This window comes from Ahaetulla prasina, chromosome 4 (assembly GCF_028640845.1).
Source record: "Ahaetulla prasina isolate Xishuangbanna chromosome 4, ASM2864084v1, whole genome shotgun sequence".
Classification (NCBI taxonomy): domain Eukaryota; kingdom Metazoa; phylum Chordata; class Lepidosauria; order Squamata; family Colubridae; genus Ahaetulla; species Ahaetulla prasina.
Genome location: NC_080542.1, coordinates 46,059,878 through 46,075,974, shown reverse-complemented (window position 1 = coordinate 46,075,974; position 16,097 = coordinate 46,059,878). Strand labels below are relative to the sequence as shown.

General features: G+C 39.9%; 1 protein-coding gene across 4 annotated transcripts in view; it reads right to left on the bottom strand.

Annotated features, from left to right (window-relative positions):
• The window catches only part of CACNB1 (calcium voltage-gated channel auxiliary subunit beta 1), a 101,659-nt gene that overhangs the window by 29,381 nt on the left and 56,181 nt on the right, over positions 1–16,097 (bottom strand). For 2 of the 4 annotated variants that reach the window (XM_058179666.1, XM_058179667.1), the window contains 7 exons: positions 15,723–15,803; positions 13,620–13,678; positions 13,043–13,152; positions 10,854–11,005; positions 8,930–9,025; positions 7,946–8,131; positions 1,124–5,220 (listed from right to left, as the gene is read on the bottom strand). In XM_058179666.1, coding sequence (XP_058035649.1) covers positions 4,708–5,220; positions 7,946–8,131; positions 8,930–9,025; positions 10,854–11,005; positions 13,043–13,152; positions 13,620–13,678; positions 15,723–15,803 — 1,197 coding nt within the window. In that variant the 3' untranslated portion in view covers positions 1,124–4,707. Of the gene's footprint in view, positions 1–1,123; positions 5,221–7,945; positions 8,132–8,929; positions 9,026–10,853; positions 11,006–13,042; positions 13,153–13,619; positions 13,679–15,722; positions 15,804–16,097 lie in introns of those variants that run through there. The other 2 variants (XM_058179669.1, XM_058179670.1) reach the window with 1 other exon arrangement.

Below are 16,097 nucleotides of genomic sequence, written 5' to 3'. Positions count from 1 at the left end.
CCTTCTTCGCTGAGTTCCTAATTAAGGAGCTCCGTACTGAACTTCATAAAAGCCAGGAAAATGCCGGCTTTAATCTCCTTCCCTGGATGAAAGGGAAAGATAAGAGCTGCGGGGGTGTGGTAGACCTCCCCAGGGGCTTTGTTTTTTATTAAGCAGAGCCCTGAGTGTCGAGAGTCCCATAAATAATCCTGCCAAGCTCCGACCTTCAGTGCGTGCCTGCAAAAGCAGGAAAAGAAGAAAGTGTCCATCTCTGCTAATTGTCTTATCTTTATGGATTTCTATTAAAGCGGAGACTCCTCCCCTATTAAGTTTATCGCGCCTGAAGCCAGTACCTTGATGAACGTATCTTTTCTTTTATGTACACTTTTATGTACATAAAAGTATCTTTTCTTTTATGTACACTGAGAGCATATGCACCAAGACAAATTCCTTGTGTGTCCAATCACACTTGGCCAATAAAAATTCTATTCTATTCTATTCTATTCTATTAGGCTAGCGATTGGGAGTGATTGCAGCTGGCTTGAGAGGGAGACATCAGAGCAAAGATTTCTCTCTCCTTTAATTCATCGCACCTCAAGCCGAATTCGGCTAGCAATTTGAAGAGCCTGCAGCTGGCTTATGGAGTCAACCATTGGAGCGCGATTCTTCAACTCGCAAGTATACTTCCCATATTTCCGATGGTCTTAGGCAACCCCTGGCAAATCGTCATTCAACCCCCAATGGGGTCGCGACCCACAGATTGAGAACCGCTGTAGTAGAAGAAAGCAGGTTAAAAGAACACCTTGGAAGAGGCCATTGTTTTAAAAGGTCTCTTTTCACAGCGCTGCTTTGCCTCTCATGTTTTGGGTGGAATGTGTGTACCCACCTTGTTCGCGAGGTTCCCGAAGACCAGAATTTAGAGGACAGATTCTTATTACAAATGAATCCATCTGGGTTATAGAAGCTTTGGATTCCTAGTTACATCCAAGTTTCCACATTTTTAGATGTGGAAGGTTTTTGCAAGGGTTACTTTTTATGCAATTGCACTCAAGCAGCATCTCAGTATTTCTCCCTTTAATATTTATGATTTGGGGATATGGTATCTTTCATTGTTCTTCATTGAACACAATAAACACTTCAGAGATAGCATTTTAGAAAATAATTTTATTCCCATGATAATGATGGGTTTGGATTATTGAAGCATTGAAGAATCAGTTGTATAATGATGAGGCAAAAACTTAATAGAATTTATATTCTATTGATAATAACCTTTCTCTTTTGCTCCCCACTCAAATTAAGCAACAAAACAACCCAAAGAGGAGACTAAAACCAAGAGGTACAAATAGGTTGGGGATGAAGATGATCAATCTTAATTATTTGAAAGTTCAATACCATATTCTTAAAAATATCTCCACCATCACCCCTTTTCCTCCCCAGAAACTCCTGTTTGTAAGTCTTTTGGTGAAATCATTCATCAGAAATTTGGCCAAGTAATTTTATCTCAAGGAACACTACAATAAATAATATAAAATACACTCTCTTAAAATAATCTTATAATTTGATATATTCTTCTTGTTCAAATCCCATTTGTAATCCTTTTATCTGTTGCAAAGAAACAAATTCAGCTAAACAGTTAGTAACTTGTTGGTAGAGTTTATGAATCTGCAACTTTTTAACTCCACTGAAGCAGCAGAATAAATTTAAGTCCATCCCAGAACAAACTTGAACATATAGATAGATTAATAGATCTTCTATTGCTTTTCAAATTCAGAACTTTGTAGGCATGGCAAGAATGGAAAACCCTAAAACTAATTTGGATTTACAGAACTCAAAATAGCCTATTCCTCTCTCTATTGTCATTTATCGATTGGATACAAGAAGTCCGGGACTGCTGAAGTTGAAGTTCACAGAAAAGAAAAATTAAAGCAATATATGCAGCTGTGGTGTCTAATAGAAAGATTATCCATTAAAGTGCTGTGGGTGTGCAAAGCTCTGGAATAAGAGGCAGCAACTTAAAATAAGATACCAACAAACCAAAGAGAACTTTAGTTTCAAGGATAGGTGAGGAAGAATTACATAACAGGATCAAACCAATAGCAAAGCTCTGGGGAGATTATCTGTTTTCTTTTCTTTCCTTTTCCCTACAGCAAAAAGGACCAAAAATCAATCATTCTGCCATTAACCATCAGGTCAAAACCTACCAGGGTCAGCCACCCCCAATCATTGCAAGAGGTCATAAATCCAAAAAAAATGTGCCTCATTTTGCCAGCCTGTGTTTCTAGTTAACAGTTGTTCCTATGCCTTGCAGCAGTTTCATTTCAATTCCTTATACTTTCTTGGTAGATTAATAGGTGGGCTGGATTTATATGCCACAATGTCCTCCCTTTTTCCTACTAGTTGAATATGCCAAAATCTTACCAGCTTTAGCAAAGAAAGATGCCTTCTTGACTTGGGAGACTTTCAGCTATCTTGAGCTATGACTACTTGAATCTTTAGCCTTTGGCACCACATTGAAGAAGGTTGCCCAAATCTAAGGATCTGATGTCAGCCCATTTTTTATTATTTCTTCCTCCAAATACAACCAAGTTTCCAGTATCTTCCTTTCTTTAATATTTCTACAAACGCTATTCTAACAGAGCCTGGGGCATATAATTTATAAACAAAGGCAGAGTAGTCTTCAGAAATGATATGCAAGTGCTTCAGTACTCATAGAAGAGTAAGCACAGCACTTCTCCACTATACATTAGCCTTCCTTTTTTCCAGGCTTCCATCCAAGTCTTAATGAATCTATTCATTCAAAATTAACATGACACTTAAAGCAGTGGCATCTTCTTTCCCCCCCCCTAAGCTCACATAGAAGCTTGAAATATCTGTAGAGGAGGGAAGGGAAACTCCTGAGATCTGTGTGTTATTTAGAAATAACAATTGTTGCTCACAGTTCCATGCCACAATAATAAATCTTAGTAAAGATCAATCCTTTTAAGTGTAAGTAAGTACAGAATCTAGCTGATTTTAAGAAAAGTTAAGCAAAGTAGATTAAAACTACTTAGAGGGCAACAATAATAAATTACCTCTATATTGTTGCCATGTAAACCACATGGATGTGTCCATGAAGTCACAGTTCTTACCTGTTAAAACCCTTTTAAAGGAAGATCCTGGGGACTAGAGGCAGGAAGTAGATTTGGACCCAAAAATTTACATTCTTTAAACAATGGTCTGGGTAAAAGAGAGTCTATTACAGCATAACTGATAATGGTAGGAGCAAGCAGCTACAAATTTCCCACTATGGATATAGTTAACATGTTTTGCCTTGAGGATCATCCCTGAATCTCCCCTAGATCCAGCATGTTTCTGGACCTGCACATGAGTAATTAATGGTTACAGATTTAGGACTCCAACTTGACCTATCCCAATTCCTCTTATTTCTGTTTTCTGTCATGGAGGCCATATGTTTGTTGTTTTACCGGAAACTTATCTAGCACATTATCAGAAGAGGAAGACAAGCTAGTTTCCTAAGTTCACCAAGGAAAAAAGAAATCTTCAGGAAGAAAGAAGCAATAGCAGGATGCATCAACAGGTAAGCTTTCTACAAGAGAAGGCACCTCCTGCAACAAAGGCAAAGGAGACTAGCTTTCATTGCCTCTTTGTGGGGTCAGGGGAGTGAGAGAGCTGGCCTGCCTTTTATCTGCCCCATACCTCAGGCCAGGCTATCACATATACTGGAAAGAGTTTTCCAAAGTCAGTACTAAGAGCCAGACAACAATTTACAGGGATGTCAAAGACTTTCTCTCTGCCAGGCACATGGCACATACCACACGTACATGCATGCATTCTGTATTATCAGAATCTGTTCAGCATGCAAAATACGAACAGAAGGGCCCTGAGCAGAGGCACTGGAGGGCTGAAGCATTTAAGGCAGCCTTCTCCAACATGATAACTTCCAGACGTGTTGGCTGGGAATTATGCAGTTATCGCAACAGGCCTGGAGGTTGTCAAAATGGAGAAGGCTGATTTAAGGTGATTTGTGTTGTAATTCTCTTCTAGGCACTGGAAAAGATCTGGCAATGAACAAATGTTAGGAGAAAAATTGAGAGTTATCTTTTTCTCCCTTTCCCCCACAGTGGCGGGCTGGTTGCAGCACCATAAGATAGCAAAGGAAGAGATCTATGACAGTTTAAATTGAAAGAGGAAAGGAAGTCATCTTCCTCCAGAAGCTGGTTGGCTTTGGCTGGGGACAGGAACGAAGGACTTTAGAAGATCCAGCCTGTGGTCATTGTCCACTCCAGCCATTCCCCAAGCATTTGGGGTAATTTGTGGCACCCAGCAGGGACCAATCTTCTCCCTGTCCTCAGGGACTTTGTCCCCACCCTTCCAGCCCTGAAGTATAAAGAAGAATTTAAGGTCAATGTGATTCTTCATGATCTTGTGGGAAAGCCCAGGCAGTGCTGCTGGCAGGGAGAGGATGTTAAAGAAGTTGTTGGCACAAATGGCAAAGGGGGAGGGATGGAGGGAGTCCCCAGACAAGGAGGGGACTTGAGTTACAGGCCTGGTCAATGATGGTGTGGCTTTGGGGGGTACAAACACTGCAGCCATTAAGATCTTCCTGTGGGGCTGAAGGCCAATCTTTTAGGGACAGCCTCTGCCCTCAGTGGCTCTCAGCTGTCACCCCCAAAGGTTTGAGTGGGAACAAGCTTTTCTCTATAAGGATAAAAACCCACCCTTGAGGCCTTAACGGATATAAGCATCACGCCCCCAGTCTTCCATATTGTTTTGGTTATGACCTAGAGCTTCCACCTCCTCCTCTTCCTCTTCCTGGCAATAGCATTCCCGCCCTTTGCCCCGCCCATGCAGAGACCGATTATGGTTTTGTCGGTCAGGCTCCTCAGCTTCCAGGGAGCCTTGGCACTGTGGGGGACGATAACCACGGCCCTGGAAGTGATGAGGCTCAGGTTCTTCAGCCTCCCAGGCGCCCTGGCGGTGACTCAGGCAAGGAGGCTCCGGCTCGTCATAAGGGTCAGTTTCAATGTCCATGCAGGAATCCGTTGGATCGGTGTAAGCGGAATCACGACTGCCCGCCATCTCTGAATCAAAGGTGTCTTGTCGGGAAAGGCCTCGGGCAGCCAAGTGAGAAGGAGGCACCATTGAACGGATCTGGCCATGCCCCACTGGCTGCCCTGTGTAGCTGTGGAGGCCAGGATGCTCAGGGTCATGAGGCTCCTGCCCATGCACCAAATAGGGTCCCTGATTGAAAGAAGCAGATACCGCACACCATGCAAACGAACAGAAGAAAAAGATAAAACAATGTTAGTGCAGCCACCACACAGCAGCAGAAATATCCTCCATCTGGTTAGAATGAGACATCCCTTGAACTCTAGTCTTGTGAATCGCCCTAGATTTAAGAAAGCAACCAGCCTTCCTCTCCCCAGGCCAAGACAGACCATTTTCCTTTGGCAGTACTTCCTCTTCTTTCTCCCCAAGCAGATGAACAAGAAAACCCTCATGCATCTTAATGCCAAAGAAACTTGCAAAGAAATAAAGAAGATGGACAATTGAGGGACTGAGAAATTAGGGGTGTCGGGAGAGAAATTTGAAACAGTAGTGCTGCTGGTTAATTATAAAGTCCAGACTTAATGGCATAAAGTGTACTTTTAGGCAATAATGTATATTACTTCACTTACTTCAACAGAAAACAAACCATGCCATGCTGTATTTTGGTTCTCCAAACTAGGATCTAGAATTTTGCCCCCAAAATCTTCCCTGAATGGCATCACCAGGAAAAAGGGAAATAGGTTCAGAGAAGAATGTTAGTTCTGGCATATTGTCAGAAATTGCTGTTTAGATGTAGTTTTGGACAAGTTTTGCAGAATCAGTGTGAACTAGAACAGGAATGAGAATTTTCTGGCCCTCCAATTGGATTTTTTTCACCACCACTTCTTCTTCCAGATTTGGCTATGTGTTCACTCCTTGTGACATACATACATACATACATACATACAGTTATATACATGCACACATGTAGTTATTTAAAGAAAAATGAGACTTCTATTTTTCTATAATGTTAGAAAGACTTACCATTCAGTTTGATAACCTGTAAGATTTTAGCATATATACTTCAAGATCAAACTGACAGAATACTGCTCTACAGGTAGTCCTAAACTTACAACCACAATTGAGCCCAACATTTCTGTTAAGTGAGGCAGTTGTTAAGTGAGTTTTAAGATCTTTCTTGCCAGAGTTGTTAAATGACTCACTGTAGCTAGTAGCACAGTTGTTACGTGAATTTAGCTTCCCCATTGATTTTGCTTATCAGAATGTCAAAAAAGTGTCCCTTGGACACTGCAACCATCATAAATATGAGTCAGTTGCCAAGTGTCTGAATTTTGATCACACGCCCATGGGGGAGCTGCAACAGGTGTAAGTGTGAAAAATGGTCATAGTTCACTTTTTTCAGTGCTGTTGTAACTTCAAATGGTCACTCAACGAATTGTTATAAGTTGAGGACTACCTGTACCTGGATTTTGGTCAAGTTCTGACACAATGCCGTTTATATAGATAACTAGAAGATCATTAGTCCATTGAGTCTCATCATGCAGACCCATAAAAAAGCAAGGGAGGCCAATTGGGGAAAGGATCAACTTAAGGATCAGCTTCGTAGATATGTTTACCATTTCAGAGCCTGCACTTTTCTAAAACAAAAGGCATGTGACATTTTTCATCATATACTCAAACATCTATCTGAAACAAGAAAAGCTCAAGTTTATGAATAATAGGAACAGATTATCTTCACTCCTGAAAAAATAAACTATTATAGTCATGGTGCAAATTCATATTTTCAACTAAAGAAAGAAACACATAAGATGAGCCTCATACCAGAAGTTAGTTTACTAGGTGCAAAGATGAGGGTCCTAGTTAAAGTAAAGAGATAAGACATTGCATAATGTGATGTGAAAGGTGCTTATTCTGACAAAATGTGTGCTGATTCTGATAGTTTAGTATTGACTTGTCTACTAATTGCTAGGAAGTTAGAAGGGACATTGTTTTGATAAGTTGCAACAATGATTGTTTTTAGACAGTATATTATTTGGAGAGGCAGTAATAGTGGGTTTTTAAAAATAATCTCACTCCACTGAAGCTTCCCCAACCCAAGTGCATTCTAGATGTGCTGAAGCTCAACACAGAGAATTTTCAGCACACTGAAAATTCACACAGTTGAGTTGAAACCAATACATCTGAAGAGGACCAAATTGGAGAATAATTACCATTTGAGTACAGCCCTTGTCTACATTTTTATACTCTGCTTAGGAATACAACAGGGACATAGCATGGTAGAGGAGGTGAACGGTAGCACAAATTCATCCCGAAAAAAATGGCAACTATGGGCACCTTTGTGGCATAGTAACCCAGCTTCTGCATTCATGTACATACATTTGCAAAAAGCTTGGTCAATTCCTGCATGGCTTGGCAAGAAAGTGAAGGAAAATGAATGCCTTTATGGCTTCTATGATACCATTTTACCATGATTAAGATAAACTGCGATATCTTCCCTCCAGACTCAACATTCTTAGCTTGGTGTCCTAGCAAGTAATGCTTGTTAAGACAAGGCAGGGGAAGATGTGGACACATAGGAAACCTGACAAGGCCATCCTTTCAACAAAATTAGTGTAAATTTTGAAAAGGCGGAAGGATCCTTAGCAGAGAGATTCATCAAAGAAGTGTAAGGCAGAGAGCAGAAAAAAACATAGAGCAATCACCTTCATTGAACAGGAGTACCAACAGTCCTTTGAGGGCAAGCGGGAGCCTTGTTGGTGGGTCTCCCTTATTTCTTTTTTTGGAGCAACATCCCAGTTTTTCCAGAAAGCTATAATTCATGTTCTTCAACCCGGATAGCTCCGCTCAGCCCCTCGTCCAGGCTGCCCCTCCCACCCCAGAACCCCAGGTTGCGCTTGAGGGAGGTCAGCACTTGTACCTGGAGGTTGGAGACCGGGGCAGGGCTTGCAGCCAAGGCAGCAGTTGCCATGGTGCGGGTTAGCAATGGATTGGGTGGATTACTGCTAGGAGGATGAGTGGCCTTCCAGTAGGCTTCCAGGTACTCAGCCAGGTGTTCACAAGCATCTTCCAGTTGGTTTTCATCCAGAATGATATCAAACATTTCCTGCGGAAAAACAGGATGAGGATAGCAGTAAATTGGTCCAATGAGAGAAATAGAGAGATGGTGTAGGGGTGGGAAATGGTATGGAATATCAGGAGCAGCAGTAAGCAAAGGAGGAAGTAGACAGGTCTTATGAATAGAAGCCAGTGGGCTGCAGTAGTAGGTTTTTAAAAACACAATCTTCTCCAATTTCCAGAGGGTAAACCTTGGGAGATTACAGCAAAGAGTTGAAGAGGAGGGCTACAACGTGATATTTTTGTACCACCTAGATTTACTTAAATCCTTCAGATACAATAAAAGATACTGTCCCATTACTGTATTGAAAAACTATTCTGATGCAAGTGCAATGGCCATTGTAACAGAAAAACAGGGAAATATATATTGCTATTTTTTACTACTGGTAAAGTGGTTTTTGGTCAGCCCTTCCTCTGTATGAGCATGCTGGCCAAGCGTATTAGGGATTGTAATCCATCATCTCTGGAAATCACCAATAGAAAAAAACCAGGCTACACATGATACTGAGCACTGAAGAGTCGTAATAACTTCCCTACTTGGCTTACTTTGTAAGCATGGGCATAGATACAGACCACGAATTTATCTAAGGAATGGAATAGCACAACAGAGGCTGAAATGTGAAGTTTGGTATCACTGAGATAAGGGCAGGGCAAACTGGTGGTGGTGAGAAGAAGGCCAAATGCTTCGTTTGCATGGTGTAACTGGGATTGGAAACATAGAAGGAAGGGAGAGAATAGTTGATGGAGTCCTGACCATTAGGCTGTTGTATCCAGTGTGAGAACTTACTGGGGGACATTGTGCCAACTTGTCTGATGCCACCATTTGCACATTCAAGTGCTTGGCCTGGGATTTACCTCTAGATTTCACCAACCTTTGCAGCACCTGTTGGAGAAAGAATGGGAGAAAGACATGTCAGGACCCAAAAGAACGGAGACAGGATCAGAACAAACCAATTATTAAAAGAGAGGAAGATACTTCCAAGGAACTCTTGCTATCATACTTCTCCTGAAGGAATCCTTTATTCATCAGATTAAATAGCCACAAGAAGAAGACTACATTTCACATTGTGGAGATGAAGTAGCAATTTAGAGTGGATAGATTGGAGTGATAATAGGGCAATGTTTTGCCTTCTGCATCCTGTCTTCATTTCCTACCATTTTGTATAAAAATGATTGTGTCTTTTCTTGACATCTTAAATTAAGTCCTTTGAGTCTGAAGAGTTTCTGAAGTAGTTGGGCCAGTGATCTAATTTGCCACAAGTTATTTCCTTATGTGCAGTTGCTTTGAAAAGAAGCAAACAAAAGAAGCTAAAAATGGATTTATATGAACTATGTGATATCTTTACATTTAACAGAGCGTAATTCCACTTATGCATGATCACACTCAATTTTAAGCAAGCTATGCTCAAAATAAGATCAAGTTTTTGAAAAGAGAAAACATGTAACACAAATAGCCTGGGGTGAAAACTGGAAAACCCTTTGGTCTTTGCTGCACTCAGGGACCAGGATTGGACTTGCTGTTTCTTCTATCTCTTCCTTGGCACACACACTTGCTCATTCTCTTCTCATGATCAAGATTTCACCTAAGTGTCACTTATATTATGGTTGCTATTTTCCGTTCACAAAAGTCAGATTACAACTATAAGCACGTAAGGAAAACAACATTGGCAAATTAGCTACTTTTTATATTTCTTCTACTATTAGTGGTTTCTTATTTCAAATTTAGACCATAGAGGCATTCATTAAGGTCCATAGAAAAGGAAACCAGTAGTAAAATGTGAATGTATATATTTCTTAAATAAATAAACTCATTTAAAGAAGTAGCCTCAACACTACCAGAATCATGCATTCATGTACTTCCAAAAATGACCAGCCGTATCGTCACAGAACAAAGAAGGCAGTTTATGCAATACTACTGAATTTGTTGAAAAGAGTTTTTTGCAGTAACCAGTAGTTTTAATAATATAAAGGAAACAACAATGGAAAAATATAACTAATGAAAAGTAAGAAAATAAGGTTATAAAACATATAAAACATATATTTTGTATATAGTATGCAAATGGATGAAGACTATTGCTTGACATAGTGTAAGCCGCCCTGAGTCTTCGGAGAAGGGCGGGATATAAATGCAAAAAAAAAAAAAGGTTATACGTTTCTGATCATCTGAGGAATATTATATTTTCACTTTCTAGGCTATTTAACATCTTTCCCTTTTAAGAACAAAACTTCTGCAGGAATAAATCAACAAAAGAAGTGCGGTAATTTATTAGAGACAGCACAGGGTTTTCATGCAAAAGTTCACAAATTCAATCCCTGACACTAAAAGGGCTGGAAAAGATTCCTTGCCGAAATCATGGAGAACAATGGCAGCCAATAAAAATAGTGCAAGGTAAGTGCACCACTGGTTCAATTCCACAATTTCTGGCTTCTATGTAACTTGTGTATTCTCCTCTATAATTTAGCACTAACCAGTTTCCGAAAGATATTAACAATATGTGTCAAAAGTATGTATATATTTCTTATGCACTCCTTCTGAGATAAACATTCCTATACACTATTCTCACCTGCACATGCCCCACTGAGGTCCCATAAGAATTTTCTAATTTATTTTGGAACCAAGTCCCTCTATGGCCGCCCACCTTCCTTTCCTAAACCAGGTGGAAAGTAATTTGTTAGTAGAATCAGGTAGAAGAAAAAGGGAATTTGTTCACCTTTGGGGAAGATATCTTGATGTAGACAATAATAGGTGCTAATGAGGTCTTGGAGAGTTGAGCTGGATGATTAATGGTGTCTGCATCCAAGGCAACCAGTTGTAATGTTCGAGCCAATTCAAAGATGCGCTCTATCTCACTCTGCACTTCAGCTGCCAAGGCAGAGAGCAAGCAGCAAAAAAGGAGAAGACAAGGTCAGCACTGCCATGGTGGAAAAATAGCAGCAAGATTCAACTGCCCTGTGATAGTTCTAGAACAATCTTTCTCAACCTTATTGGCTTCTGAAGACCTGGACATTTCAATTATGGAATTCTGAGAAATGGTATCAAACAGAAAAGGAAAACAACAGATTTGGGAATATCTTTACAGTTCCCTTCTGTAGCATCTGCTCAATACATGACACACAACTCACTATTTTCACCGTTATATTTAGGCACCACAGCTACAGCGCCCATCATTGTGAGATTGTGGAAGATGCTGCCTTTGAAAAAAGGATAAACTTATTAAATCTGCCTATTTTATAGGCCAAACATTAATTCTTTTCATTACTGAATTATCAACAGTCAGTCTGATCCACTGACAGTTTGATTTAAAGCCATCCCTCAAACGAAGAAAAGTGAAGTAGCTCCTAGCCACAAGAAGCAAGTTTGAAGTATAAATAAGAAGGCTTAGTTTTGATTCACAAAGCCTGATCCAGGAAGATATCTCCCAGGGCATTAATAGGAAGAATCTTGTCCTTCCTCATCACTTCTAGGATAATTTTTAGTGGAGTTTATGCCATGTTAGGACAGTCATGTGGGAAATAACACTATGTAGAAATGTTATCTGTAGTCCATAGTGATCTTCTTGTTTTAAATATTTCTATTTGTGTTTATTTTTTTCTTTTAAGTTTTCAACTTAAGTCCAGTTGTGTGGAACTCCCAGAATTTTCCAGGCAGCATGACCATTAGTGAGAATTCTGGGAGTCAAAGTCTACAAACCTGCAGGGTAGCAAAATTGGAAATGGCAAATACAGGAAATGTCCAATAAATAAATAAATAAATAGATGAATAAATAAATCTAAATATAGAATCTGTAACCTTTTACAACCAAGTGATTTCTCTAACAATGTTAGAGCATTAAGTCTACTTAAAGATATGTCCCACTGAATTTAACTGGTCTTCTTCCAAGTAAATATGCACAGGGCTGCAACTAAAACATTAAGCATTGTTGCTGTCCTTATAATGGTGATGAACTGGGGGGGGGGGGAAACATTCTTTTTTGGATTTGGTTTGGCTCATTAAGGAAATGAATGAAAGTGAAAAATGAGACTGATATGACTCTGCATTTTTCACTTCCCAAACACGATTAAAAATCCAAAAAAATGTTTTAAACATTTTACAAGAGTGAAGCATATTTATTGTTCTGGTTTTGAACACCCTCTGCCCCATTATCTTAAACATATTTCCCATGCTAAACTTAAGCATGTTAAATTGGTACTTGGAAGAAACACTGGAGAGCTTGTGAAGTTAAAGGTTACATACCCAAGACATCTGTATCAGGAGCACAGAAAGGAAGAGGATGCGCAGACACAAGGGAAGGAAAATTGTGGGAATGGGGAGGGAAAAGAAAAGAGTGAGTCGAAGTCATTGGGAAGCAGCAGAAGATGCCTACAAGTCTGATGAAGTCACAACATGGGGAGGGATTAAAAATAGAGAAGGCTGCTGACAAACCCAACTGCTTTCTCCTTTTTCAATTGTTGTTTGAGAAGGAACATTCTTCCTCATGCACAGAAGGGTATCTGATTTAAAATGCACCCTATAATACTTCTGATACCATTGTCCATGCTCTGTGTATTTTAGGGTGCCCCCACTTCCATTCCTGGATATAGATAAATTCATGTTGTTGTAGAGACCATCCCAATGCCCTCCTCAAGGATTGTGTCAAAGGGGTTCTGTCAGGGAGAGGGGGAAAAAGAGACAACACTACAAAAAAAAATTTAAAAAATCAAGTAGCATCCAGGAAAAGATATTCTCAACTGATACAGATTAGAGTTAGACAAGGCTTAATTACCATGCAAAATGTTAGTGTAATGTGACCTGCCTTCTCTTCCCTCCCATGATTTCAACAGAAAAAAAAATCCTGAGAATTTTTTTTTAGAAGAAAACAAAGTTTTGAACTTTTCTTTCAGGATCTCAACTTAGCCTTACCCAGACTGGAACGGGTACTGGAGCGCTCAATGATGGTGTGTTTGCTAGGATTGTTGAGGACTGAGCGCTTAGCCAGAGAGATATCAGCTGTCACACGTGTGATGGATATTCTGTAGAAGACACAGAGGGATGAATAGCTGAGGAAGCCAACTTCATTTGCCAGGTATTCCCAACCACTAGGATGTTTTTCTGGTATTAGAACCAGAAAAAGGAATCTAAATATCTGCCAATGGAAGTTTAATCATCTCAGCCCAACCAAACTGAAACGGGTTTCTCTTCATGAATTAGGAAAGGAGTTTTTAACAAACCACAAAAAAAAAAACTAACTTCTTTCAATTTTTATTTCAAAAAGAAATGTCTAACCTTCAGCTCCTGGAAGAAAGAGGGGGAAATGTTTTGTAGTCAGTAAAATGCAGGAAAACTTGTAGAAATTCTGGAAGGTAGAAACTCTGTACCAACCCTCCCATATCTTATGACCTCTACTTGGATTTTTTCCTGAAATCACATAGAAGTGGCCATAAGATTTCCAGGTTTCCCCCAAGACCTCTCTTTTCCCCCCCAAGGCTCCTGCTCACACCTGCCATCAAATCGGCGTTTCAAGAAATCAAATAAAGCTTTCTGCATCATGTCTGTCACCTAGGAAGATAAGAGGGAAGGGGAAAAGAGGTATACAGAAGTTAGAATCTAAAAGTTTGTATGTAGATTTGCAAAGTAAGATGGGTGCAAAGTTTTATGACAGCATTTGATAAAAAATTGTTGAGTAGACTTTGGATATAAAACTCTTCGACATGTTGCAGTTTAATTGCCAGCTGATACAGTCTGTGTTCTCTGCATGAATGGATATCCTTTTGGATTCAGTAACTAGAACTAAGGAGAAATTTCTTGACAGTTAGAACAATTAATCAGTGGGATGACTTGCCTCCAGAAGTGGTGGGTGCTCCAAGACTGGAAGTTTTTAAGAAGAGATATGACAATCATTTATCTGAAATGGTATAGGGTTTCATGCCTGACCAGAGGGATGGACTAGATTACAGAGGTTTCCAACCTCAGTTTTGCTGGCTGAGGAATTCTGGGAGTTGAAGTCCACTAGTCTTAAAGTTGCCAAGGTTGGAGACCTCTGGACTATAAGACCTCCAAGGTCCCTTCCAACTCTACTATTCTGTTATTCTGTAATTAGGTTCATATAGCAAAGTGTGATTTGCACAACCATGTACAACTGCATCCATATAGTGCTGAGCTATAATGCTGCCCAGAATTATTTGGAATGGCAGTTTATAAATGTGATGGATGATATATAAAATGATAGACAGACAGACAGACCATTTAATAAACACTGTAGTTGGCTTCATGCAAAATATTACTACAAAATCAAAACCAACATTCCTCTGTAATGATTTGACTTTTTATTTTGATTGATTCTGCTCAAGAAAGAGGAAGAGAAAAATATTAATCTAAATAAAAGTATTACAATTTAGTTTTCTGCTTTTTTAATTGTTATGAGAATTCTCCTTAACATTTTTGTAGGAAAAGGAAAGTGTATAACACTAAAAGTGGATTTAAATTGATAATGTAAAGATCAGAAAAATCAACTATATTAGAAAGGAAATGAGTGTTTCTGGGCAAACAGCTGATAGGAACATTCACAATCTATTCTAAACATCTGATTGACACCTCTGAAAGATCTTTCATCTCCCTATCTTAAATGGAGATTTCAAGGTTCAATGGTGTTCTATTTCCCAACCATTTCTCCTGGAAAATAGTGAGAGAGCCAGTAGAGCCAGATAGAAAAATGATTTATAGAATCATGGGTCAAAATAGGAGTAAAGTTGAGATGAGCTACACTAAGATGAGGCATCAGCTCTCACTTAAATGCATGGAAGGAAGTTTGATTAGAGCAGCGGTTCTCAACCTGTGGGTCGGGACCCCGTTGGGGGTCGAATGATGATTTGCCAGGGGTGCCTAAGACCATCGGAAATATGGGAAGTATACTTGCGAGTCGAAGAATCGCGCTCCAATGGTTGACTCCACAAGCCAGCTGCAATCACTCCCAATCGCTAGCCTAATCTGGCTTTAGGCGCGATAAACTTAATAGGGGAGGAGTCTCCACTTTAATGCCTCCATCCTCAAGGCAATCACAAGCAGTTCAGATCGCTAGCCAATACGGCTTCAGGCATGATAAATTCAAAACGAAAATAATTTTATGGTTGGGGTCGCCACATCGTGGGGAATTGTATTAAAGGGGTCGCAGCACTATAAAGATTGAGAACCACTGGATTAGAGTGACTTCTTTAGGGGTTGAGATTGTATTCATCATTTGATATTCCACATGAAACCACAAGTCAAAAAATGAGCAAAAATTGGACTGGGAGCACATTTGATTTCACGTCATTTAAAGACTATATCTAATGATTTCCCAGTTCTGTTATAAATTAAACATTAAAATTAAGCTTTTGGAGCTGCTCTGGGGACTGCACCAAAGCTGTGAAAGCTACATGCTATAATTCAATGGTTTTAGGAGATGTATCTCAAATTTGAATGATGAATTGGCAGATAAAAAAGATGTTCTGGTGGCCCTTTGGAAATTTTTCAGGCTTCCCGGTAAAGTAACCCAAGTCCTCCATATTATTTTCCCCACATCACTGTTAATCCCATTTTCCGTCCCACATGCTTTATGCCTCACCTCATATCCTTTCAAAGATGGGCCCACGAGAATGATCGGCCGCATAGAAGGAACCACATCGTATGGTGGCACATGCTCTGTCTGAGGACAAGAAGAAAGAATAAAATATTAGGTTTGCTCCTGATTACTTAACCCATGCTTTCAGATTCTCACATTCTCAATCTCTACGTTGTGGGGAACCCTAGGGCTTGGCACTCTCTCCATTCTGTTTGACATCTACATGAAGCTACTGAATGAAATAATCTGAGGACATGGCATAAGGTATTAACAGTATGTTCATGGCACATAGCTTTATATCTCTACCCTTGGCCAACCAAATAATGCTATGGTGGTGTCTGGAGGCTATTGGAATCTGGATGAGGATAAATGGGCTTC